Below are 27,405 nucleotides of genomic sequence, written 5' to 3' on the forward strand. Positions count from 1 at the left end.
TATGACATGGTTCATTGGTCCTGGGTGAACATGGGCCCAAAGGGCATGGAATTGAGACAAGGTAGCTAAAAAAATGAACCATCTACTACTCTGACTCCTTTGACCCGCTAGGCCTACATGGGCATTGCATGCTCACATTTAATCTCTTCTTCTTTCTTAGCTCTTTCCATGAGATTGCAAGGCAAGAAGTAAATTTAGCCATAGCAATCATGAGGTTATGTACCTAGCTCCCATCTTGCTTCCTTTTCCTACCTCTATATGCAATCTTGACTTTCAAAAACGAACTTTTGTGTATTTTTGCTTGCTAAATTTCCAAAATCGTGGCTAGATTTCAAGCCTATCTTTAAGAAAACTAACTAGAAAGTCCTTGAAGGTTTCTACTTGAAACGAATGGTCAGGAAAAAACGTTCTTTGTGAGCATAAAGCACTGAGTGCGAGAGTGGGACTCGTCTCTAAACTTTTGCCAGCTTCAAAGTTCAAACTTTGACATGGGTCCCATCTTGGAGTTTATTAAAACTTCTGATGAATCTGATGAAGTCATTTCCCCTTCCATTTCTTAAGCGAGCTTGGCACTAGGCTGACAAGCTCAATGGCCTGCTTGGGCCTTCTCCTCCTGGTCTCGATAGTAACTAGTGCATGCATTGCTTGTCTCGCTCACAACGACGATGCTCCACCTCCTGATTGCCATCGCCAGAGTGGCCTTCGTTTGCAGGCCCCCTTTCAGCCAGGTCTCATCACTCTCGACGGTCTCTCCTCTGATTGGGCCTCCGTTTCTGGGCAGAGCTTCGTGCCTCTTCAAGCCATTAAGCCTGATCCCGCTCAGCCTTACGCTTCTGGCCCTCTCAATATCAAGGTCAGTATGCTTGCACGTGCTGGTGTGTGTGTGTGTGTGTGTGTGAGAGAGAGAGAGAGAGAGAGAGAGAGAGAGATTCTATCTTTTAATTAGGTGGTGCATGATGGGCATGATGTCTATTTCCTTCTGACATTTCCGGGGCCTTTTGAGTTTACACAAGGGTAAGCGTACTTCAAAACATGTTTCCAGTAATGTGTTGCTTTAGTCGCAAAATTAAACAAGGATTTTCATTGTGAATGCTGTATGAATTGGAGAAAGAACTAGCCTTCACAGAATAGTTTCGATGCTATTTAAACAATACATTTAGAGTGATAATTATATAAAGAGAACCTCTGTCCAAGCTGAAAATTCTAGTTGATGGGTGCACCCTCTTATCGTCAATTGGCTGATAGAGGCAATAATATTTTGGAACTATACATAAGAGACTCTTTCAAAGAGTGTACTTTGGAGTTCATCATGAACATCTTTATAGAGAGAAAAAAGTGCACTGACATACAGTTTCTCGGTGATGTTTGAATAGCATTGCTTTGCTATGAATTACTGTTGCTTAAGATTACTATGGCTTAAGACAAGGGTTGTATGTGTAGCATTCTTAAATGTCTTTAAAGGCATAGGGAATGATCCCTTGCTGACCATTCCTTGTTTTCAGGGCGGCCACATGGTGATTGGTGGATTTCGGGAGCCATTGGCGGGATCGCTGAAAACAGGGAATGGTCGACAGGGGACCATTCCCGGCCGTCAAATGTCCAGGGGAGGGGAGGGGAGGGGAGGGGAGCGACACAGATGAGCAGACAGGCAGATGACACGCCAAGTACGAGCGAGGCTTTGCTGAGTTGGACACCAATGATTGGCTGCTGATGAATCGCATTATGTGTGCTGAGGTGTCATTGGTCAATCACCATGCGATTGTAGCTAAAATTTTGCAATGGAATGGCTTGTAGATTGACAGCTCTGGTGCACAGTCCCACGAGCCTGGACTTTGACGGCTAGGGTGGCAAGGGTGCTTCTTGTAGGACAAGCCTGGGTTGTGGAGCGAACCTCATGCGTATTTTTAGCTTGGTGTCTGTGATTTGTTGTGATGTGCTTCAATTCAACTACCACTTAGCTCACTTGTTCAACAGATCATTGGTGGAGGGTTTGATTCTATTTTTGATTCTTTAGATTCTAGACGGAGTTGTCACATCACAAGAGAATTAAAAATGGAATCTTTCAAATTATGAGGAATCAAAAATAGAATCTTTCAAATTTTGAAAGATTTTATTTTTGATTCTTTAGATTCTAGACGAAGTTGTCACATCACAAGAGAATAAAAAATGGAATCTTTCAAATTATGAGGAATCTCATGGCGTGCTATATATCAACAGAAAGAGCTTGAAGAGTAGATTCAAATCTTCGCCAAGTTTAGAGTTGATTTGCAAAAATTTTACCGCATGCCATTTTGGACATGAGAGAGGAAGTCAAACTCTTTATAAGGCCCCTTTGTGAGTCCAAATTTTCCCTAATGGAGGGTTGTGGAATGAACCTCATGGGTATTTTTAGCTTGGTGTCTATGATTTGTTGTGATGTGCATCAATTCAACTACCACTTAGCTCACTTGTTCAACAGATCATTGGTGGAGGGTTTACGAGATGAGTGGACGATACATACAATTGTGCCGATTTCGAAAGTCACAAAGTGGGAGATATGCTCAATTCGAGGAACTACAAGACTGGTATGGATGGTCACATCTTGGCCAAACTCTATAGAGCAGTACTTGAGGCAGAGTTGAGCATTTATGCATAGCGAGAGGGCATGCGAGCCAGAGGCCCTGGACAAGCAGGTGTCAGGAGAGCCTTCTGTACCATAGACCATGTTTGCCTTTGACACAGTACCATAAGAGAGGCTATTTGGGCGCTTGCAGGCATTGGGCATACCATAGCAGGTTTTTGGGACGTAAAAGACCATTGCTAGCACCATTGGTATGAAGAAAATCTTCCCACTTTCCCGTCCGCTATTCGGGCTATACATTGTGGAGGTGAGTGACTTCATAGTGCGAGGAGGAGATGGGATCGAGCATATCATGTTACATGCCAATGAGGATGGTCTATGAAGGATTTCGGCGGCACTTTCAGGCACTCGACAATTTCTGTTCATAGAGGGGCCTTACATTGAACCTTGTAAGGTCATGATCTTCCACACATCGATGCAGGGCAGTAGCCATGCCACACTTGTACATGCAGGAGGTCAGGTGGAGATCGTCACTTCTTATGTATACTAGGGGGTCACTTTTTAAGCAATGGTCGCCTGCTTCGTCATGGGAGCAACGGCAATGTTAGCAATAAACCTCTTACAGGTGGCATCCCTTGAAGCTTTTCAAGCTATGCACGCTCCCTACCCTAGCTGCACCGGAGAGAGATGACACAAATCAAAGCTAGACACCATGCGGATATAGAGTAGAGATTGACAAAGCTCTGCTTAGATCAAGGCAGATTCTTCAAGGAGCATTTTACTTTGATGGTACACAATCTTACACTCCCACTGTGGTAGAAGATGGAGCTAAATAGGCTATGCACATCGTGCTTGTAGACCCGACGCATAAGTTCGCAGTTTGAGGCCATAGACATAGCGCTCCATCCTCTACATTATTACATCATCCTCTCTAAGTTGCTGTATACTCCCTTCAGTCACGCCGTGCAGGTCCAGTTCCAGCTTCCATCATAGTTTATGTCATATAGTTTTTCCTTTTTTTGGGATGACAAAGGAGATATCACAGCTGTACATTGAGAAGTCTCATAGGCAGAGTTTGGCCTCTAGAAGAAGTTAAAACCTTTCTTTGTTTCTTTCTCTCTCTTCGTCTATTCCATGATGGCAATGAAAAATTCTCGGAGTAAGTAAAGGAGATTTTTTTCTATGATACAATTACGTTGACTGTCTGTGCTCATGATGTTGGGCTGCCATGTTGAGCATGTAGTCTCTAAAGGAATCTCCAGTGCGTAGTCTTTTAAGGAATCTTTAGTGCTGCCAGGTTGGAAAGCAGGATTTACAAAGTTTCATAGTGGTTTTATGGCAATGATGCTGTTCAAGGATTTTTTACTACCTTGGCTTTTCTTTATATAAACCAATTGTAGGTTACAGCCAAAAGCTCATTGACTTTTGAGATGCTTCTTCAGGTAACATCCTAGTGCAGGCAGCCCAATAAGGCTCCCTTTACAGTGTATTCTTGCAAAAGATCTGGCATCTCTGTTGTTGTTTAAACTTGTGTGCAATTATATGCTCAATTCTTCCCTTGCAAAGAAAGGGCATTCTCGATAAACAGTATTCGTGTGAATAATTATCTAGTTACGCTCTCTTATTATGTCTTCATGAATTTTGCAGAGACAAGCATAAATGCCCTTCTATCGCCCTTATGTTTGGTATCGGTGATGACGCAACTTACAACAATGTGAGTGTATTTGCAGATGCAACTTTAGTCAAGTGTAGCCTGATTTTATGAAATGTTTGTTGGATGCTTTCAATAATAGTTTTCTACTTGAAGAACCGATTAGTGAGTTTGTCTCTGGAAAATCTATTTTTTCTATGGACAGGTGGTCTCTTCATACTTCACGGTAAATGTCGTAGGCGTAGTACATGAAGACTACTAGTTAAAGAACTACTGCCTTGTTATATTTTTGAGTAGAAAGAAGAATGTCTTTTTGTTGGATTGGACAATGAAAAAGTTACCGCATCAACGAACTAATAGAGGCAACTAATGGCCACAACTTTTGTTTTCTGATATGTGCTTTTTTATTTCTACCTTTAGCTCTTGCATTTGAAAGCATTGAAGCTCTCTTCAAGTAGAATTCTTGTACCTCAATGTGTTTTGGTCTTTAAATTTCTACTCATATTTTTGAGGTTTGAGCTATGAGATATAATTTGAGAGAACTTGTATGGCGAGCATCAAGCTGCAACACAGCTCAGTAAAAATATGGTGGTCATGATTCCAGGGTAAATTTCATACTTATGCAAGATATGTGGCCTCTTCTACTTATTGCTGGTACATTTGGAAGTGAACTATCTGTGCTTGCGTATTTTAGCCCTTCTTTTCTAACAAAAGTTTTCAACTTCGAGAGCTTGTGCTGTGGAAGACTGAAGTGGGCATTTGTGGTTTCGCTAATGAGAATTTGGACTGGCGATATCTTTGACGTTCTAGAGGGATGAAGTATAACTAATCTATCTGATAAGGCATTGACAAAAAAAACTGGGTTCTTCCTGGTGAGAAAGAGAGCCAAGCAAGTTCAAGTCGATTTCAAATTGGTATTCAAACCTAAAATTTGCATATTGCCAGATTTGTCAGTGAATGTAAACACTTCTATAGTTTGCGACTCATATTGTAGAAGAAATTTGTGCATTTGACATCCCATGAAGCTGTTCACATGCAAAATGAAGTCAGTGCATCTATCCAAGAGGTGAAGTAGTTGCTTTCGAACATAGAGGGTCAATTAGAGGGCTGCAACTCAACTCAATTCGACAATTACTTGCATCAACTAACTACTTGCAAGGACATTCTTTCAAGAACTATCCCTCCCAAAGAGATTTATTTGCCACTTGGAGGAAGCATTAGACAAATACAAACCCATGTAATAGGGCTTTCCTTGGAAGAGTATTCAAGAGGAAATTGTGATTGCAAAGTTGTGTTTTACTCTATCTAAGTGGTGAAGCAGTTGCTTTCAAACATAGAGTGTCAATTAGAGGGTTGCTACTCAACTCAATTTGAGGATTACTTGCATCTACTAATTACTTGCAAGGACATTGTTTCAAGAACTATCCCTCCCAAAGAGATTTATTTGCCACCTAGAGAAGCACAAGACAAATACAAGCTCATGTAATAGGGCTTTCCTGGGAAGAGTATTGAAGAGGAAAATGTGATTGCAAAGTTGTGTTTTACTCATGGCTCAGGCTTTCTCGGGAGGAGTACTGAAGACAAGAATTTATACTTGATAATGGGTGAATATACTCATGGCCCGGACCTTGTTCGTTATTTGCGGAGGGAATATTCAATGATTGAAAAATGGTGTTTATACTTTTGGCCCGGACCTTGTTGGTTATTTGTGAGAGATGAAATTCGATATAGTCTGAGGAGTATCTACTTTCGGAACCTCCAAGCGATGCACGCTGTGGTCTCGGGAGCGTTTGGTTGTAAAAGGTCTCTATATCTCATGGCTTGGACCTTTTTAGGTTATTTGTAGAAGGAGTGACGAGGGAGTTGTTGAATAGCTCATGGCTTGGACCTGGATGGTTATTTGCGGAGGGAGTGTTCATCGGCAACTATGTGTTTTTGTGTCTTGTAATGTGCATATGTAAGCATTTGTGTTGCATCGTGATGTGCCATAGTCCTACTTGGGTGAGGTTACCTGGGTACGTAACTTTAGTGCATCGAGACACTCGTTACAGATCGACGTGGTCTGGGGAGCGTTTGGTTGTAAAAGGACTCTATATCTCATGGCCCGGACCTTTTTAGGTTATCTGCAGAAGGAGTGATGATGGAGTCGATGAATAGCTCATGGCATGGCCCTTGATGGTTATTTGCGGAGGGAGTGTTCATCGGCTATGTGTTTCTGTGTCTTGTAATGTGCATATGTAAGCATGTGTGCTGCATCGTGATGTGTGCTAGATTCTTCATCTCCAGATGCTTCGCACCCTGCCTATAGGCTTCACACACATCACGTGCACTGGCCCTTGGTTGTGGATTGGCCACCCGTACACCTGCTGGACAGGGATCTTCAGGCACATTTTTGCTCCAGCACTTTGCCTGGCCAGCGGACCTATTCAAGTCCTTTTCCATTTTTTCCTCATTTATGGGTTTTTTTGTGCATGGTCGTTGGGGCTTCTGGTCTACCCTACCTACTCCCTATTCTCCTATATATAAGAGGGGGGGGGGATGCACTCTCCCATTCATATCTTGCCATCTTGTACACAATAGTTTTTGCCATCTGGAGTTATTGGGGCTTGCCAGCCTTTTCCATCTGTCTCTTGTGTGTCCATCGCCATTCTCTCTCTCTCTCTCTCTCTCTCTCTCTCTCTCTGTGGAGTACCAACAGAGGCTAGGACATGCCCCCTGTGTGACATCGAGCTTGAGACAGAGTTGCACCACACATGCCACTGCCCCGTCTACTACGAGATACGAGGTCGCTTCCATTGCTTGTTCAGAGAGGGCTTTGGACCTTTCTCTAGAGTCATGCGGTACGAGAATTAGAGATGCCTGGGTTTGCTTTTGCTCGAGCTGCGCAGACATAGAGAGAGCCTGATGAGAGGAGAGGCTAGCCAGTCTCAGAGACAGATCACAGACTACTTTAGAGCTGCCACTGGACACCCGGAGGAGTTACTACCACAGCAGAGCTCGTCGCTTTACACCAGAGGCATATTGATCTACCGAGCGACTGAGCTGGGGAGATCCAGACGCCCACGACTGCGGAGGACTACACAGCATCGACGGAGGCTGCATCAGAGGATTCGGATCACTTTGGCTCCACATGCAGGACGCCCGGTGAGACTACTGACCATGGAGGAGATTGATGAGATCCGCCAGCGACCGATGCTGGATCTCCTGTGATCTAGCTATCCTAGCTAGCTGTTTAGCTGCTTAATTCCCACCAAGCAGTTTAGGATTCCATAGTATTTTATTTTGTCATTTTGTCATTTTGTCATCTTGTTACTCTGACTTTGTATCAGATCCACCACATTGTAACTTTCTGGTCTCATAGGTCACTTTGGCCTTTTGAAGACGTTAATATTATATTTCATTTCATTTCATTTCTCCCAGCTAGATGTTTAGCTGCTTAGTTCACACCTAGCAGTTTAGGATTCCATAGTATTTTATTTTGTCATTCTGTCATTTTGTCATCTTGTTACTCTGACTTTATATCAGACCCACCACATTGTAACTTTCTGGTCTCATAGGTCACTTTGGCCTTTTGAAGACGTTAATATAACATTTCATTTCATTTCTACACCTTCTACCTCTCTCTCTCTCTCTCTCTCTCTCTCTCTCTCTCTCTCTCTCTACCTTCCGCTGCTCACTCTGACATGGTATCAGAGCTCTAGGCTTGGATCTGCCATCGCCTACACTTGAGAGGACCTTGCGGAGGATTTCATTGCGAAGAACTGCTTCATCACCATCAACGTTTTTTTTTCTGACTTGCGTTTTTGCTTACAGCTAGCGTTTTTTGGTGGACGGCGTCTTCTTCTGCAACCTTTGCTCTCGCCCTCCCTCCCTCTGCTCATCGCCACCACCTGTCCTTGCCTTGCTCCATCGTTTTTCCCCATTCTTGGCCTAGTGTTTTTTGAAGGACGTCAGCCCACTGTTCAGCCTGTTTTGGTGCATTTATAGCCCTCACCTACCATGTCACGTGACACATCCCAACCCTAGGGCCTGTGTGTCCGTGGACAAGCTACAGCATGATCAGGGTTCAGTCAGTCCAGTCAGTCTAGATTAGAAGTGATCTGGCACTTTTGTGAGTCTATTCTAAGACCGTGCATGCCTAGTCACTTAGCATAGATGCATATCCTCTGGTTGCACAGAGCATGATCATCAGAATTCCCATCAGAATCCATTAGAATCAGTTAGGGGAATTTTCCAGTGCATTAGCCTATTTTCCCTATTTTTGACATTTTTCACTTATTATTTTTAAGTGACTTCCCAACAAAAGTAGGTAGGGCAATTTTGCTAAGTTTGTATATAAGTAAACCCAAGTTAGCACTAAATGGCAGAAGAAGTAGCAGGAGCTCCCCGCTCAACAGGCATCTTCTCAGCAAGAACCTCGCAGTACCCTCAGCACCCCTTGGCGTTTTTGGTTTTCCCTCATCGCCCACACTGAGCCCTAGCGTTTTCGGATATCGCTAGCACCTCCCCATGACCCCTTGCGTTTTCTAGTTGCAGTCATCGCGAACACTTCCTAGTTTGCCTAGCGGTTTTGCTAGCGTTACCAGATCTGCCAGCGTTTTCTATTTTCAGCCATTCTGCAGTAGATAGTCAGCGTTTTCAGCAGTTAGGGACAACAGTCAATTCAGCCTTAGACACTTGCAGAGGACCTCCATTTTCAGCCTAAAAAACTGTTACTATATACATGTGGTAGTGATGTGTGTGAACACACTAGGACCGCCGGGGCAATTTTTCCCTCTTTAGGAGGTTTTTTTCCCCCGTGCATTGTATATATGCCCATCACTCTAGGGCTATCTATCTTTCCATTGCACACTAAGTAATCCATTGTGTGCCTTGATCTTCCTTTATCTTCTCAAAGTTGTGTGCGTTTCTCTGCAACCCTAATTCCAACAATTGGTATCAGAGCAGGTTGCGTCCTCTCTGGCTTAGTCGCCAGCTGCTCCAGTACACGCCTGCTCAATTTCTTCGATTTCAGTGAGCTTTGGCGAGCGTTCGCAGGTCGACAAATACTTCGGAAATGCTCATAGAGCTTGGTCTGCTTAGATTTTTGATTTGGGCTCATTTCGGCCTCCGTTTCCACTACAAGCCGTATTGCACAGGCTATTTCGTCATTTTGTGCAGAATTTTTGTCAGTGCCGTTTTCTGCATAACAGGTGCCTTATAGTCTTCTACGGTTTGTGCTATATAGCACAGGTTGTTCCTGCTCCATTTCTCCTATTTTCGAGCAGTTTTCACATCAGGTGCAGCATTTACCATGGCTGACAACAACAACATAGATGTGTTCAAGACGTTTGCTGCATAGGACAGGTTGGATGGGGACAACTACCCTATGTGGGCTTATATGATGCAACATGTTCTTGTGTCAAAGGGCGTCTGGAACATTGTGCAGGGCATTGATGTACGCCCTGGTTCTGAGGATGTAGGCAATGTTGAGGATGTTGCAGGTCTTGCTGCAAGGATTGTTGCTGTTAGAGTTGTTTTGCCTACGACAGAACAAGCTCGTTGGGATGTTAAGGATGCGCAGACTCATGCATTGATTGCGTTGTCTGTGAAGCGCACCATTGTTCCTCACATCCGTTTAGCAAAATCTGCAAAACAGGCTTGGGATATTTTGGCTGGTCTTTATGCAAGCTTCAATGAGGCTAAAATTGCTTTGCTGCGTAAAGAGCTGGAGTCGAAGGTTATGCATGAGGAAGATGATATAGACACTTTCCTTGCTAGTGTTAAGGATATAAATGAGCAACTTATTTCTACAGGAGAAGTCATTTCAGATAGTTCCCTTGTGCAGACTATTCTTGATGCCTTACCAGATTCCTACCAGACTTTTGCTAGTACTTGGAGACTGATGATCCAAGGAAATCCAGAAGAAGTCAAGTTTGATGCATTGTGCACATTGCTGTTGCAAGAGTTACTTTCCGGAAAAAACAGGACTAGACAGCGTGCAGTTGAACAGGCTTTTATTGCTTCTCAAAGAAAGGGTGGTAATAGTAATGCAACCACTTCTTATGGTTCTACTACGAGTGGAAAAAATTTTGTTCCTAATGCTTCTTCTGGCAGCAATTCGTCTGGAAATTCTGGTGAGAAGGGCAAAAAGAAGATGTGTTGCCATTATTGTAAAGCTAATGATCACTTGATCAAGTCGTGTCCTAAGTTGAAGGCCAAAGAGGCTAAGAAGAAAGAGGGTGGTTCCACTGCAAATGCTGGTTCCACTACAAATGCAGCCATTGTTGAGTCTTCTGTGAAAGGAGACTGTAATGTTGATGTTGATGCAGAATGGGCTTTTAGCGCAGAGTGCACTTACAATCTTGCTGTCCATGATGCATGCTTGTCAGTTGCCGCAGATTCACATGTGTGGTATTTCGACAGTGGTGCTACAAAGCACATTACCTCACATCGTGAATTGTTTACCTCTCTCGAGTCTGTCCCTCATGGGAATTCAGTCACTTGTGCCAACAATGCCTCTTATCTAGTTCAGGGAGTTGGACAGATTGTGCTTACTGCTGCTAATGGCAGTTCTTTCACACTTGTTGATGCACTTTATGTACCTGGGATCAAGAAGAATCTCTTGTCTATATCCGCACTTGCTAGACTTGGACTTGTAGTCAAATTTGTGGATGACAGATGTACAGTTCATGATCTCAGTTTTGGTGATGAAATTGTTGTATCTGGCCTTTTGTGCCGTGGGCTGTATAAGCTCACTTTGTATGACAAGTGTGGACAAAATTTTGCAAATGCTGTTGCAGATTCAAGGGCTATTTCAGATGCAAAACTTTGGCATGCACGTTTTGGTCATCTGAATTTTACTAGTTTGCTGCGTTTGCAGAAATCTGATATGGTTGCTTCTTTGCCGCCTCTTGAAGCACCTATCAAACATGTTTGTGAAGGCTATATTTTGGGTAAGATGCAGCGTTCTAAGTTTCCAAAGGATGGTTCAGTCCGGGCCACATGCAGGTTGCAGCTTGTGCATAGTGATGTTTGTGGGCCCATGCAAACTCCGTCCTTGGGGCAATTACCTGTACTTTGTGACTTTCATTGATGATTACTCCAGGCATGCATGGGTATTTCCGCTTAAAGCGAAGTCCGAAGTTTTTATGTGCTTAAAACAATTTCTGGCTATGGCTGAAAATGTCTCGAAATGTACTATGGACACCCTCCGTTCCGATCGAAGGGGGGAGTATATGTCTCATGAATTTAATGCATTTCTGGCTAGTCGTGGGATAAAACACCAATGTACAGTGCCTTATACACCTTAGCAAAATGGTGTTGCTGAGAGGAAAAACAGGTCACTGACGGAAAGGGCACGATGTATGGTCAAAAGTCAAGCTTTACCGCATTCTTTTTGGCTTGAGGCCATCATGTGTGCCACTTATGTACTAAACAGGTGTCCTACGAAAGCTTTGCAGTCTATTACTCCATATGAAGCATGGCATGATAGAAAGCCTTCTATTGAGCACATGCGTGTTTTTGGCTGTTTGGCATATGCTTTGGTGCCACAAGTGCAGCGCAGAAAATTGGATGATAAGGCTGTCAAATGTATTTTTGTTGGTTATAGTGCTGAAAGCAAAGGTTACAGGTTGTATCATCTGCAAATAAAATGTATTCTGGTTTCTCGGGATGTAGTGTTTGTGGAAGATTCTGTTCAGCCCTTGCTGTCATGTACTAGAGACAGTAATGTAAGCTCACAGGACATTTATGACACTTTGTTGCCTCTTTTCAGTGGTGGAAATACGAATGTAAGTTCCAATGAGGCAAATGTACAGCCTATGGGGGTTTTTGAAAATGTTCTAGATCAGCCTATTACTGATGCAGATGTACATGATGTACTTGATAAGGAAAGGACTGAAAATGAGCAGGCTAGAGGTATGCCAAAATGGCTGGTGCACAGTTTGCGTGATAGTAAATTGGATTCACCTTTGTCTAGTCGTACTCGTTCAGGCTCTCGTCATGCATCTTATGCATCGGATTGTTATGCTTTGGCTGTGTCTAGTTTACATGATGTTGAGGAGCCTCTGTCCTTTGATGAAGCACAGAATTAAGAAAATTGGATGGCTGCCATGCAATCAGAATATGATGCACTTATAGAAAATGATACATGGACTTTATGTGATTTGCCTCCTGGCAAGAAGGCCATTGGTACGAGGTGGGTTTACAAGTTGAAACGCAAGTGGTGAAATCGATCGCCATAAGGCTCGACTTGTTGCAAAGGGTTATGTTACCAGCGTGTGACTACTATTTATCCTTTTTGTTGATTTCTTTCTTATTATCTATTTACTTTCACTTTTTGGAAACACCCCTCGGGAAATCTAACTGCCCTGCATTGTATAGCTAGTGTGGAACTGTCCAGAGGGAGTCCAGGCTTGAGGGCAAGAGAGCACTAAAGTTGGACAAGGACTATGGTTAGTCAAGTGGGGTCATTGACTAGCCATACTGGAATCCTTTGTTACAGAGGCTACATTTCAGTTCTGGGTGTGGCTGCAGTGTACAAAGAGGGTCGGATGACCTAGAAAGATACAATGGTAGCATCTCCTAAAATTTAGGGAACTGCTATTTTGGGACTTGAAAATGTGCTTGCGTCATTACCTCCGGAATGACAAGGGGAACATTTTCTTACTCTGCCGTGAAGTCAACTGGGCGACCGGTTGGGAGATTTTTAGGTGGCAACCCCGAAACGGGAAAATGCTTGTAAATGTGCCAAGTGGCACCTTCTGGTGCACTTTCCTCATGCAAGAGAAGGGGGCGCTGAATTTGAAGAGCAAAGAGGCTCATTTTCAGATTTTGGTCACAGGGTAAGAGCTATGGAGTGCTTGCTTTCCCTCCTATGTACAGTGCGGTGCCAGGAGTGATGCCCTGCACGCTACGCACTGCCCTCTCTCTCCCCTTTGGCAGTATGTTATGCCCCACTAGTGGGCTTTTCATTTGACCAATGTACAGTTGTGTGGGTTCATGCGCGATTGCCGAGGCAAGAGCCTCTTGCACAGGTACTGGATTAGCTAGCGGCTAATCCCCCGCAGGTACAGGTGAATTCGGAGAGGTTTCACGCCAGAAATCTCGTCCGATTCAAAGGGCAAGTAGCCCTAAAGGTGCGGGAGCTCGAGGACTTGCTACGGATGCGACCGGCACGCGAAACGGAGCCCGAAACAGTAAATTACAGCCTGCTGTGTATTTTTGCAGGTTTAGGGTTTTGGCCCTAAACGGACCCTAATACCCCCAGGAAGTTCGGGGACGCGAGGGGACCGTTGTACAGGTGATCTGGCGCATTTTCGGGGCTGAAAACAGAGAATTCAGCGTGCTGCAGATTCTCGCTAGGTTTTGCAAAGTGCCCGTAAGCGTCGGGAAAGTCAGTCAATGCGTGGGAATACTGACTGTGAAGGGTCCTAGTACAGTTATGCTGCCGAAATCGGGCCGGAACAGTTGAAATTCAGCCAAGTGTGTGCGGGGCAGCTTGTAGGGATCCACAGCATTTATTCCCTCTTTTGAACAATAAAGAAATACCGAAAGGGGCGCCTAAGTTAGGGGCCAATCTGGTGTTGGTCTACTCATACAGGTGCAATCTAGCAGCCTGTATCCCTCTCCCCTTTGTTGTGTCATGAAAGTACAGGTAAAGTGGACGACGAATTAAATGGGTGAAAGCTAAATCAAGGTTTAAAGTAAAGTCTACCGCCCTTTTTGGATTGAACAGGCCGGTTTCAGGTTATGCACAGCAAAAAGGCATAGATTATGAAGAGACTTTTGCTCCCACTTGTCGTATGACTACTGTGCGTTTTCTATGTGCATTGGCAGCTCATTTTGGTTGGGATGTATATCAATCAGACATTGTTACTGCTTTCTTGAATGGTGACATATTTGAGGAAGTTTATGTAACGCAGCCTCGCGGTTTTGTCATAAAAGGACAAGAGGACAAAGTGTGCAAATGTAAGAAGGCTTTGTATGGGTTGAAGCAATCTCCTTGTGCTTGGTATGAGAAAGCTGACACTCATTTGGTTAAACGAGGCTTTCGTAACAGTCCAACAGAAAGCACATTGTATGTAAAGCGTGAGGATGATGTACTTCTCATTGTGGTTCTTTATATTGCTGATTTGATGATCACTGGACCAAATGAGAGACATATTGCTGAATTTAAGGCTGATTTGAATGCTACTTTCAAGATGAAAGATTTGGGGCTGTTGTATCATTACTTGGGTATACAATTTAAGCATTGTGATGGTGGTATTGCCTTGTGTCAGAAAAGTTACATAGAGACATTGCTATGTAAGTTTGGACTTGAGGATTGCAAACCTATTGCCACTCCCATGGAAACAGGTGGAATCAGAGTCTACAGACATTAAACAGTTCAAATCGTGTTCAAACTCAACCAAACTTGTCCAGAGACCACAACAAGGTGATTACCTGGCAAGACAAGCCTAAAAAGTGTAAAAATTGAGAAAAGTAAATAATCATGATTATTTACTTCTACTGAGACCCAGAGACAAGATTTTTGACTTTTGAGCTTGTACAACGTTAAAACGACATAATACAAGGCCAATGATCAAGTTTGGGTTCCATCGGGTCCAAATTGGTACATGTTCACTCAGTTTTTGATTGCAGGTTTGAAGCTGAGTCTACATGATGCTGGCGATCCTGCTAATGTCACTCTTTACCAAATTGCTGTTGGCTGCCTCGTTTATGTATGCAACACGAGGCCGGATATTCAGTTTGCAGTCTCACAGGTCAACAGATTTATGCATAGCCCAGGGTCTAAGCATTGACATGCTGTCAAGAGGATTTTCCGCTATCTTAGTGGCACTTGGCTTGTTTTATCCCAAGGGGGGATCATTGCCGCCAGACTTACATGCTTTTTTGGACTCAGATTGGGCTGGTTGTTTTGACACGCGAGTGTCCACAAGTGTTTTTTGTTTCATGCTTGGCAGTTCATGTATATCATGGTTGAGCAAGAAGCAACCTACTGTGGCCACTTCGAGTTGTGAGGCTGAGTACAGGGCAGTCTTCACAGCTATGGTCGAGTGTGTATGGCTCAGATGTCTTATGGCTGATTTGGGTGTTGGACAGGACACTGCCAACACTATCTACACTGACAGTCAGAGCGCATTGGTAGTTGCGAGGAACCTAGTTTTTCATGCTCGCACAAAGCACATTGAGGTGCATTACCACCATGTCAGGGAGAGGCTCTCAGCAGGAGAGATCAACTTGGCTTATGTGCCAACACAGGACAACAACCTTGCAGATCTTTTCACAAAGGCATTGTCTCGTGAGAAGCTTGAAGCTTTCCGCAAAGCTTTGGGCTTACTCCCCTTTGTGGACTGATCATGTCCTTAGGGCATGGCATTTCTCTTTACTCATGTGCCAGCTCTCATTCACCGCATCACTCCAGGGGGGATTTGTTACCATATACATGTGGTAGTGATGTGTGTGAACACAATTGGACCGCCGGGGCAATTTTTCCCTCTTTAGGAGGGTTTTTCCCCCGTGCATTGTATATATGCCCATCACTCTAGGGCTATCTATCTTTCCATTGCACACTAAGTAATACACTCTCCATTGTGTGCTTTGAGCTTCCTTCATCTTCTCCAAGCTGTGTGCGTTTCTTTGCAACCCTAATTCCAACAAAAACGCAGCCAAAACAGTCATTTTCAGCCACCGAAGTCCGTCCCAGATTTTCAGCCATAGCGTTTTTATGGACAGCAGATAGAAGGTCGCAGATTTCAGCCCTTAAGTCGTCAACGTTGTCACCATCGTCGTCACCGACATAGTCCCAGGTTGCATCAGTCCATTGCATCGTCATTGTACCACTTTGTGCAATCAATAAGTAGACCACTCTCGCCGATGAGAGTGGGGCCTTCGGAGGAGGGTTTTACAACGTCTTTGGTGTCATATCTCTCTTCTCTCTTTCTCTCGGTCTCATTCACTTGCACGCACAGTGTCCATTCACTTTGTTGTGATCATAGCACTCTCCATAAGGAACGGAAGGCTCTTCCTTCCATAAGAACTAAAAGGAACCTTGAGCACAGTTCGGAGCACTCATCTTGAGCAAAGCGCAAACAATCATTCCGCTGCACCTAACATTGGTATCAGAGTTTTGGCAGTGTTCGGTATCACTCAAGGAAAGAACCACAAGAATCACAAGATTTTTTTTTTTGCTTGTTGCGGTCGCACGAACCAAAGTTCGCTTGGGCGTGTCGATTCCTAATCGTGTTTTTTGAAGAGTGACAAGAATCCCAAGAAAGAAGGGCTTGTCCAGCCTCCCCTTGTGTCTCTTTTCACTCATTGAGAGCGGACCGTGTACTTAGCGGCCGGCCAATCGACGTGAGGTGGGAAAAAGCAACCTTGGTGTGAGTGCAAGGCCGCCAAGGGGTGCGCCCGCAGAAAGGAGTAGAACTCGGGTGAAGAGAAGATCCTTCTCAAACACGGTTTGCAAGCGAAAGAAAACCTCAAGAACCTCAAGAACCCAAGCACCAACCTCAAGAACCCAAGTTCCTCGTGAACTTAAGAACCAAAGATCATAGTGCATGGTCGTCATCTGAAGCGGAATGGATACTACGCATACAGGTGATGAGCATGAGAGAGGCGGCGAAGATTTTTCCCCACCAGGAGAATTTTTTCGACCCTCCCCCTTCGCCATCTACGCCAGGAGTTGTACTAACTCCTATGGGGATGATGGTCAAGTCAATGATGGACATGATGCTGGCAGAACAAGAACGAAATGAAAGAAATGCAATACAACAACAAGAAGCGAATCGAGCTGCATTGGCACAACAAGAAACCAATCGCCTTGCTTTCGAACGCGAGCGCGATGAAAGAAATGAACGAAAAGCAGAAAGGAGGCCGAGCGTGCAACTCAAAGAGAGCTACGCACTCAAGAATTGCTTCAACAAGTGCTAGCCTCGAAGACCGAACTACCCAAAGATCGTGGGAGTTCCTCAAGTGGCGCAAGCCACGATGCGGATTCCAACCATTCCGTCACAGAGAAGTTGACTTTCAGTAAGTATGAAGGTAAGATGGATGCTGTGGTTATTCATTCTTGGTTGCATCAATTTAATGCTTATTTTGCGACAACTAAGAAGACAGGAAATAACAAAGTTTTGACGACAGCTATGTACCTTGCCGATGATGCCATTAATTGGTACCACGCATGGGAAGAGGCACAGTTAACCGCGCACCTAGAGGAAGCCGATGAATTCACGTCCCTTTCCTTCAATTGGGCTGATTTCCAAGACAAGCTCAAGACGCGGTTTATGCCACTTCAGTACCTCGCACAGTTGAAGGACGATTGGCGCGCTCTCAAGCAAAATGGTATGCCGGTTATGTCTTTTTCTAATCGGGTTTTGCAGCTAGGTACCCAATTACGCAAGTCGGATGATGAACGCAAAGAGGCATTCCTTTTTGGATTGGACGAGTATATCAAGTACGATGTCAAGGTGCTCGATCCAATCGATCTCAACAAGGCGGTAGCGATTGCTTTCGCACAGGAGATGAAGCACAACAAGGGAAAGCCTAAGGAGAACAAGACTTCCACAAGTACCTCGCAGACTTCTCAAAACTCTCAGAACGGTAAGAATGGTAACTCTTCTAGCCAATCTTCCAACAGTCCCTCAGAAAAGAATTCTTCCAATGAATCTAAGGGTAAGGCTAACACAATTGCTAAACCTAAGCTTACTCCAGATGAAAAGGTAGCACAAGGAATTGTAGGAGGATACATTGTTGGAAGAGCAAAGCACTTATTCTAAGGAAGGTCGTTGTTTTCATTGTCACATTAAGGGTCACATAAAAAGAACATGTCCTAAGCTTGAATCGAATGAATCTAAAGAATCCACAGAACCCACTTCCTCTGTCAATGCAATTAATGATAACATGAGTGTGCCCCAAGTTTCTCATGACCCTCCCATTGATGATTCTCTCATTAAATGTTATGGTCGTACGTCGGGGCAGCGTTTTGTCATATTGTTTGACCCAGGTAGTATGCATGATGTGATCAGTCCCTCTCTTGTTGAGAGAGCCCACCTCGAAGTTAGTCCGAGATCTCCTATGGAGGTCTCTGGCTTTCTTCCCGGTGTGGACGCTCTCATCACGGAGGAGTGCCTTGATGTGTTGTTTGGAATTCAACAAGTTGCCTTCACTAGAAGATTTGTTGTTTCTCCTCTCTCAGGATGTGATATGATTTTGGGCATTCGATGGTTTCGTGATAATAACCCTCTCATTGATTTTGAGGCACACTTTCACTCTCAATGCCAAAAGTGATTCTCCCATTGTCATTCATGGAGAAGACATTGTTCATTCTCCATCTCTCATTGCTAATATGCAGGACAAGATTGAAAGGATTCAAGAGAAGGAGACTCTCTCAGTCTCTTTTTCTCCAAAGCAAAACACACAGTATTTGCATGATTGTGATCAGCATGATGATTTGGATGGTAATGATGAGCATGATGACAAGCATGATGTTTTGCATGATCCAGATGTGATTCCTCACAAGCATGATGATTTACATGAAGAAGATGTGATTGTTCACAAGGATGATGTGTTAGTGGATGCTTTTTCTAGCGAAGCTAACCTTGTTGTAGATTCGATCAATCACGAAGATCCGAACTTGGCTTTCGAGTCTAGGTCCACAAAACCCCACAGGACGATTCGATCATTCAAGAAGAACCGATCTTGGCTCTCGAGCTTAGGTCCAAAGAACCCTCACATGAAGTATTATGTGTTCGCATGATTGGTACGCACGCATTGTTCAAATGTTTCATTCGTGATCGTTTAGCATCTTTATGTGATCCCTTTTCCTAGGCATGACATATTATATGTTGAGCACGTTTCTCGCATGGATGAGCACGAATGTAAGCGGATTTTTCATGAAAAGCTGAAAAGTATGTATGTAAGGAAGTCACATTCCATGTCTCTTCCTTGGCACGACACAGTTGTAGAAAGAGCACATGAAAGTATGAGCACCAAGCCACAGTTGATTGCTCTAGATCATAAGAGAAAGATTCGCTCTCATTGTTTGCGTGTGTGTGGTGAACGGTTTAGCACTCCGTCTATTTGTTCACCTACATGGCATGCACAGGCTTTCAGGAAGCCAAGATTTTTTCCACGCACTTTACATGGAATGGGTATGTTCATGTTTTTGTGTTGGAAATGGTTTCAGGAATTTTCAGCCATGGAGACTCTTGAAGATGAAAGAAGCAGGTCTCTAGACGAAGTTGAAGCAAGGAAGGAGCCACAGAAGCCTTTGTGTCGCTTTTGGCGCGGCCCAAAGAAGCAAGCGTTGTAGACCTTTATGAAGTTCAAGTACCGCACGACGCACACATTAGAGTGGGCCGACGAAGAGTCCCTTCCAGGATTCCGAATGCTATTGGCGATCTCCTTCGACGTCATACAGTTCGGTACTAGGACCTCCCTTTGAAAAGGAGGGGATGTCACGTGACACATCCCAACCCTATGTGTCCGTGACAACCCTATGTGTCCGTGGACAAGCTACAACATGATTGGGGTTCAGTCAGTCCAGTCAGTCTAGATTAGAAGTGATCTGGCACTTTTGTGAGCCTATTCGTAGACCGTGCATGCCTAGTCACTTAGCATAGATGCATATCCTCTGGTTGCACACAGCATGATCATTAGAATTCCCATCAGAATCCATTAGAATCAGTTAGGGGAATTTTCCAGTGAATTAGCCTATTTTTCCTATTTTTTACATTTTTCACTTATTATTTTTAAGTGACTTCCCAACAAAAGTAGGTAGGGCAATTTTGCTAAGTTTGTATATAAGTAAACCCAAGTTAGCACTAAATGGCAGAAGAAGCAGCAGGAGCTCCCTGCTCAACAGGCATCTTCTCAGCAAGAACCCCGAAGTACCCTCAGCACCCCTTGGCGTTTTTGGTTTTCCCTCATCGCCCACACTTAGCCCTAACGTTTTTGGATATCGCTAGCACCTCCCCATGACCCCTGGCGTTTTCCAGTTGCAGTCATCGCTAGCACTTCCCAGTTTGCCTAGCGGTTTTGCTAGCGTTACGAGATCTGCTAGTGTTTTCTATTTTCAGCCATTCTGCAGCAGATAGTCAGCGTTTTCAGCAGTTAAGGACAGTAGTCAATTCAGCCTTAGACACTTGCAGAAGACCCCCATTTTCAGCCATCAAAAACGCAGCCAAAACAGTCATTTTCAGCCACCGAAGTCAGTCCCAGATTTTCAGCCATAGCGTTTTTATGGACAGCAGATATAAGGTTGCAGATTTCAGTCCTTAAATCGTCAACGTCGTCACCATCGTCGTCACCGACATAGTCCCAGGTTGCATCAGTCCATTGCATCGTCATTGTACCACTTTGTGCAATCAATAAGTAGACCACTCTCGCCGACGAGAGTGGGGCCTTCGGAGGAGGGTTTTACAACGTCTCTGGTGTCGTATCTCTCTTCTCTCTTTCTCTCAGTCTCATTCACTTGCACGCACAGTGTCCATTCACTTTGTTGTGATCATAGCACTCTCCATAAGGAACGGAAGGCTCTTCCTTCCATAAGAACTAAAAGGAACCTTGAGCACAGTTCGGAGCACTCATCTTGAGCAAAGCTCAAACAATCATTCCGCTGTACCTTACATACCAACCTCGGCATCCAGTGTTCATCACCTTGCGTTTTTGCTCAAACCCTTGCGTTCTCGCGGTGTTTCGAGCTCCCTTTTGCTGCGATTTCAGGTTTGGACAACACCTCAACTTTGCTTCATCAGCATCCCTTCGGGTTTCCCTTGCCTCTCTTGTCATGTATTCTCTACTTCGCAGTCTTGATTCGAAGTTCGAGCTTGTTGTGGTCCCTGAGATTAGAGACCATGTAAGGGGAATCAAGGAGTAGCATGGAAGAGATTGAGAGCAATTTTAATTAACCCTAAAGGAGGAATACTTGATGGAGGACTCTGAAAGCGTTTCAAAAAGAACTTTCTTAGAATATGGATTGCAAAGCCAAAAGGACTTTCCATCACTGAACTGTTGAGGGAGTTTGAGCGACGTTATGTTCAATTGTTAAGAAGACAACGAGGAACTTTGGATAGCGAAAAGACTGAATTGTTCCTTCAAGTTGCAGGTTCTGAACTCCAAGAAAAGTTAGAGCTAATTCTTGAAGACAAGAATATAGAATAGGGTCTAAAGGCCGAGTGGAAAGAGGTTGAGGGTGCGGTCTCATTACTTGCTAAGGGGCAACACCGTAGAGACAAGATAGTGGTGAATGGCGCTACTTCTACCTCTAGCATTCTAGACATTCCAACAAAGCTTGCTATTGTGAGTCCAAAAGGTGATAATTCTATGCTTGATGAGCTTGTTAAGGGCGTGCGAGAAATGAAGTTAAAACTGACGAGGCTTGAAGAGAAAGGGCAATCTTCTGGATAGAAATCCCAAAGCAAAGAAGGGTTTGTACACAAATGTATTTGGTGTGATAGCACAGACCATTGCAGAAGGGATTTTGTTAGCTTTAGTGATACTTTGAAAAGAGATCTTGTGTTTTGAAAGGATGGAAAGATCCGGTTGCGGGAAATATGTATGCCTTTAGGAACTAACTTTCGAAAAGGGGGTGTGCGGAGGATATAGCGACCAACCATGCCATCTCTGTAGTGGAGGCCGCTACCTTTGGGGCGAAGATAGAGCTAATTTGAACAGAACACTGCCAAAGCTCTGATACCAATGTAAGGTGCAACGGATGTGGATGATGAACTTTGCTCAAGATGAGTGCTCCGAGCTGTGCTCAAGGGTTCCTTTTGCTTACGGAAGGGAGAGACTTCCGTTCCTTTAATTAGAGAGTGCAAATGATCACAAACAAGTGGATAAACACTGTGAATGAAGGTGCTGAGATTGAGAGATAGAGAGAGAAGAATACGACACCAGAATGTTGTCAAACCCTCCTCCGAAGGCCCCACTCTCTATGGCGAGAGCGGTCTATTGCTATTGATTGCACAAATCTCTACAATGCTTGTACTTGCCGACGAGGACGACGACGAGACATGCTGAAATCTGAAAACGCTAAAGGCTGAAATCTGCAAATCTTTATCTGCTGAATTTTGACTCTACGGCGATGACGACGATGCAACGACGACGCGTTGAAAACGTAGATGCTGAAATCTGCGTTTTTCGGGCTGAAACTGCAAACTTCGGTGGATCTGACCGTGCGGCAAGGATCTGCTGCGGGAAGGTGAGATCTGCGAGGTTTGGGACTTCTACTGCGGGGTCTATGTGCCGAAAACTGAAAACGCTGAGGCTATGGCTGAATTTGTCGGTGCAAATCTGCAAAAACGTTAGGATGCTTTGCAAATGCAAAAACGCTAGGATTGATTTTTGACCTGCTGCAAAAACGCTAGTGATCTGCTATATCCTGCTATGGCCGGGTTGCTCTGCAAGTTGCAAAACGCTGGCTGGTCTGCAATTGCTGAAAACGCTGGTTGTTCTTGTGGCTTCAAACGCTATGTCTCCTGCATGGGTGGTCTTGCTGAGAAGGTGCACTGTTGGACACAGGTCCCTACTGCTTCTTCTGCTAGAAAGTGCTAGCGTTAGGGTTTCTTATATACTTCCTTACTCATTTTTCCCTACCCAGTTCCCAACAAAAGTCACTTAAAAATAATAAGTGAAAAATGGCTAAAATAGGGAAAATAGGTTTTTCTGCACTGTAAAATGCTTCTGATGGAATCTGCTGGTAATGCTGATGATCATGCTGTGTGCAACCACAGGATATGCATCTACTCTAAGTGTCTGGACATGCACGGTCTGCGAACAGACTCACAAAAAGTGCCAAAACACTTCCTAAGCTAGGTTGACTGAACTAAACTGAACCCATGTCATGAAGTAGCTTGTCCACGTACACATAGGGTTGATGTGCATGTGACACATAATCACAAAATATCATTTCTTTGAATTTAGCATTTAAAGTCCTCTTCTTTGATGGAACATCGACGGGAGCAACACAACAAAAAACGTGAAGACCTGTAAGAGTAGGTTTACGATGTGTAAATACTCCTTTGGAGTGATGCCGTCCTCTGGAGTGACGCCATCCGTCTACGTTTGTAGAGCGATTAAGAAGCTATACCAATGTAGTTGCCTCCAAATGAGGGAGGGAGAGAGGCATGATGCAAGAGAGTGCGTTCCATCTTCTTCAGTCACTTGCTCGTCCTCTTGACAACACCATTCCATTGACGGGTGTAAGGGAAAGTGGTTTGCTTTTGAGTGCCCTTAGAAGAGGAAAGAATCAAATGGTACCTTTGGGACTTATGCTTTTGAGCATGATGGGAGCATACCTTCAGTGATGCTAGAGGATATGATTCAGAATCCACCATTTATGTAGCAGATTTTTCCTGTATTAACGAGTGCTGCAATTAATGTGCCATATGCTGATCATTGATTGGTCAAACAGAAGCCTTGCACTACCAACAGCTTTTGGAGAGATGTCGTATGATAACACACATTCTCTCTAAAAGTGTGGCAATCCATCTACACTTCGAATTAAATTCCATTAGGTCTCCCCAATCTCGAAAAATAAAAAATCCTTTCAAAACATCTCGAGTGCATAAGTGAAGGGTGAGTTTAGGAAATGAAAAAACCATGGAGGTGGAAAGTCAAAAGACTTTTTGTGTGCATATAAATAGAGATGGTCGAATGCACCTTATACATTTGTGTTTTTCTTCTTAATTTTTTTTCCTCTAGAGTTTTCAAGCCATTAGAGCCATTAGGAAAGCCTTTTATTTTCTTTAGAGCCATTATATTTAACTCGAGTTCTTGTATCTTTGTGTGTCTCCTGGTTTGCTCTTGTTATCAACTTTATATTATGTACAAAAAAGGTGGAATTGTTGGCGAGTGGACATTGCTATGGCAGATGGGCGGTTGTGACCAGAATCCAGATGCTTGCTCGAGTGTTTCATGTGAAGGACATGCGGTAGACCTTATACACTTCTCAATTGGCGATGCCATCCCAGGGCGACTGTATGGAGCAAATGCATATGACAATGCAAACAGCACAGGAAAGGACAGGTAATAGGACTGTTGTGTATATATATATATATGGTTCTTTTTTACTTTCATTGCCATTGTATCTATTTCCTCGTCTGATCACAGCATCGGCAGTTTGAACGATATGTATGGATGGAATCCTCATTGCCGCTATTTTGATGGTTTGTTGCCAAATGGTATGGTGCCTGTTAGCTTCCTTGACTTGACATGATATAGTTTTGAGGGTTGATTTTTGCATTTTTCCTTAAACAGGATCAAATATCCCTAACAGTGGGGCTCAAAATGACTGGCAAGGGGCTTGGTCCCATTCAAGCATGGATCTCACTTATGGTATTACCTTTTGCAATCATAAAAAGGCGTGTCTGACTGAAAAGCTGATGTGGGTATGTCAGAAATATGCCATGGCTTGTCAAGGAGTAGTGACTAAATTGTCCTTTTGTCTGTATGTTCTGAATTGGGGCTCTCTTATGGGGAATTTCCAAACGTAGCTAGATAGTTTTCACCATGAGAGAGGATGATGTTGGGATTGCCAGTTTGGAGCTGTTTACCCTATCATAGGACTCTATGAGATGTTCAGTTCTTGTTTGGTAGACCCAATCATTATTTGTGGTTAACCTGCCTTCTCTCTCTAGATATTGAGGGTAAAATAATCCAATTTTGGGTTACATCAGTGGGGAATTTTTTGTTGGATGTCAGCCCAGAAAGACAGTCTCTGTAAGGCAGACATGCTGGAGACGGTCTTCCATATTGTAAGAGTCTATTGTGTCGTACAGGATGCAGGTGGCGTTCCATTGTCTACCTTGTTAGGGAATCCATTACAGAGATGTACCAAGGTCTTCAGCAATGTGGCTAGCATTATAGGGTGGTGTATTTGAAGAGGAGGATAGTGATTAGCGTTGGGAGGCCATTCTATTATCGACATGTTCGCACTCTTGAAGGGATCGCACTACCTTTTAACCCCTAATTCAAACTTTAGCACCTTTTGGATGTGTTTTTCCTTTTTGGTTTTTGGGAGATACGCAAACCTTTGTTTGTTGGAAGAGGCGGAAGGATTAGAAAATGAAACGGGGCATGGACCATTGATGTTGACCTCGGACACCCTAGAATCATCTAGTTGTGGGTGAAGGAAAAGGATTGTGTTGCTTTTCGCCCGCGTGCGCGTACATGTGCACACACATAATGGCTACAAGCCTACGTCTCTACATAAACAAAGCCCATTGGTGCCCTGCCATCCCTCGCCTCCCTGCTGCCGCCCATCGTGCCATTGCTCACCATTCATGCTGCTGCCCATCGTGCCATTGCTCACCCTCCATGCCGACAGCCAATGCAGTGCCCACTTGCATTCCCACACCCTCTTTGCAGGCGCCCGCGCTCATTATTTTGCAAAGAAGGTATTGTTTGCTTGAGAAAAGCAATCATATTGTGTGCACTTGATTGATTGCTTGTAGCCCTCTGGCAGCAGCTGTTGGAGAAGGTGCTACTTCATAGGTCAAAACTGAGGAGTTGTGTATGCTCTCCGTGGTGATGAGAAGAGGTGAGTTTTGAACTCCTTTGGCTGTGAGCAAAGGATGTCTTTGCTTGAACACCTTGGTGATATTCACATGTAGTGGCATATTTTCCTCGTAACAGTCCCTCTTTTTTTGGGCTTTCGAGATATTGGACCAGATAGATTACAAAGCCCTTTTGTAACCGGCAAATTACTGGCGAGGCGGTGAATCCACAGCAAACACACGACTGAGAACTTGAAAACTATTAAACACTTCAACTTTTAGAGAGACACGGAGTGGCTTGGCGGTGTTCCACTCCCAGATGCACTGCCCCATTTGGTAATTTTTTTTATATTAATAAGTCACAAAGTACAACTTCCGCGGAGTCACTTTGCAACTGTGCAACTATGCATTGGTATGCCAGTAGTGACCCCCTAGGCCATATTTAAAGGCATGTTGCACACAAGCAACATTGCTAAAATCAAGCACCCCCAAAAGCTCTGCAAATAAAAGCTAGCGGCCAAAAGTCAACGCTTTCACTTACTAACAGTAAAAAATCAGCCCACCACGTCACAACAACAGCTCCATCTACCAATTGTAGTTGTGCGTCAAAAAAATTTCTATTGAACTAGACTACACCTTACAAATATAATAAGTAGGACTAGTTTGCCTTGATTCCTTCACTAAGAAAATGGTGCAAATTCAAAAAGCGAAGTAGGGTTGTACCCTTCACCTCATATCAAAGCTTGTTCCTGAGGCTTCGTAGCATATCTCCTCGAAGCTCCTTCCTTTGGCGCTTTGATGATGACTCTTTCATCTTTGGAACCACTTTTGTAAAAAGAGGAATCATCTAATTCGGAAACTGAAGTGGGACAATTTGGAATAGAGAAAGGGCAAGAAAGAATTTTAAGGACGGTGGCCAAAGCGTGAAGTTTGACACTTTTTTCAGGCCACAAGGATCCCCCCAAAAGGCCTTGTCTTTTGTCCAATAGACGTGTAACATCCTCAGAACGAGGACGTACATCAATGCCTTGCACAATATTCCACACACCCTTTGAAACAAGGACATGTTGCATCATGTAAGCCCACATAGGGTAATTGTTCCCATCCAATCTGTCTACAGCAGCAAACATCTTGAACACATCTGTGTAGTTGTTGGCCATGGCGAATGATTGCACCAGAGCCCGAAAAGAGGAGAAACGAAGCAGGAACAATACGTGCTATATAGCACAAATTGTAGAAGACTGTAAGGGACCTGTTATGCAGGAAACGGCACTGACAAAAATTCTGCACAAAATGACGAAATAGCCTGCACAGTATTGCCTGTAGTGGAAACAGAGGCCGAAATGAGCCCGAATCAGAAATCTGAGCAGACCGAGCTCTGCGAGTTATCCCGAAGTATTTGTCGATCTATTGACACTTGCCAAAGCTCACAGAAATCGGAGAAAGTGAAGCAGGCATGTGTTGGAGCTGCTGGTGACTAAGCCCGGGAGGATGCGACTTGCTTTGATACCAATTGTTGGAATTAGGGTTTTAGGGTTGCGAGAAAACACAGTTTGGAGAAGACGAAGGAAGCTCAAGGCACACAACAGAGAGTGTTTAACTTAGTGTGCAATGGAAAGATGAGATAGCCCTAGAGTGATGGGCGTATATACAATGCACGGGGGAAAAAACCTCCTAGTTAGGGAAAAAATGCCCTGGCAGTCCTAAGTGTG

At 44.0% G+C, this 27,405-nt stretch overlaps 1 protein-coding gene across 3 annotated transcripts in view; it reads left to right on the forward strand.

The window, feature by feature from the left end:
- Positions 1 to 523: 523 nt before the first annotated feature.
- Positions 524 to 27,405, forward strand: part of LOC147439603 (heme binding protein) — a 29,077-nt gene continuing 2,195 nt past the window's right edge. The window contains exons 1-6 of one of the 3 annotated variants that reach the window (XM_086485425.1): positions 524 to 853; positions 947 to 1,014; positions 4,208 to 4,274; positions 24,070 to 24,224; positions 24,318 to 24,379; positions 24,456 to 24,533. In XM_086485425.1, the coding sequence (XP_086341551.1) occupies positions 590 to 853; positions 947 to 1,014; positions 4,208 to 4,274; positions 24,070 to 24,224; positions 24,318 to 24,379; positions 24,456 to 24,533 (694 nt within the window). In that variant the 5' untranslated portion in view covers positions 524 to 589. Of the gene's footprint in view, positions 854 to 946; positions 1,015 to 4,207; positions 4,275 to 24,069; positions 24,225 to 24,308; positions 24,380 to 24,455; positions 24,534 to 27,405 lie in introns of all 3 variants that reach the window. The other 2 variants (XM_086485424.1, XM_086485426.1) reach the window with 2 other exon arrangements.

The sequence above is a fragment of the Adiantum capillus-veneris genome, chromosome 16 (genome assembly GCF_014529385.1).
Source record: "Adiantum capillus-veneris isolate H3 chromosome 16, ASM1452938v2, whole genome shotgun sequence".
Classification (NCBI taxonomy): domain Eukaryota; kingdom Viridiplantae; phylum Streptophyta; class Polypodiopsida; order Polypodiales; family Pteridaceae; genus Adiantum; species Adiantum capillus-veneris.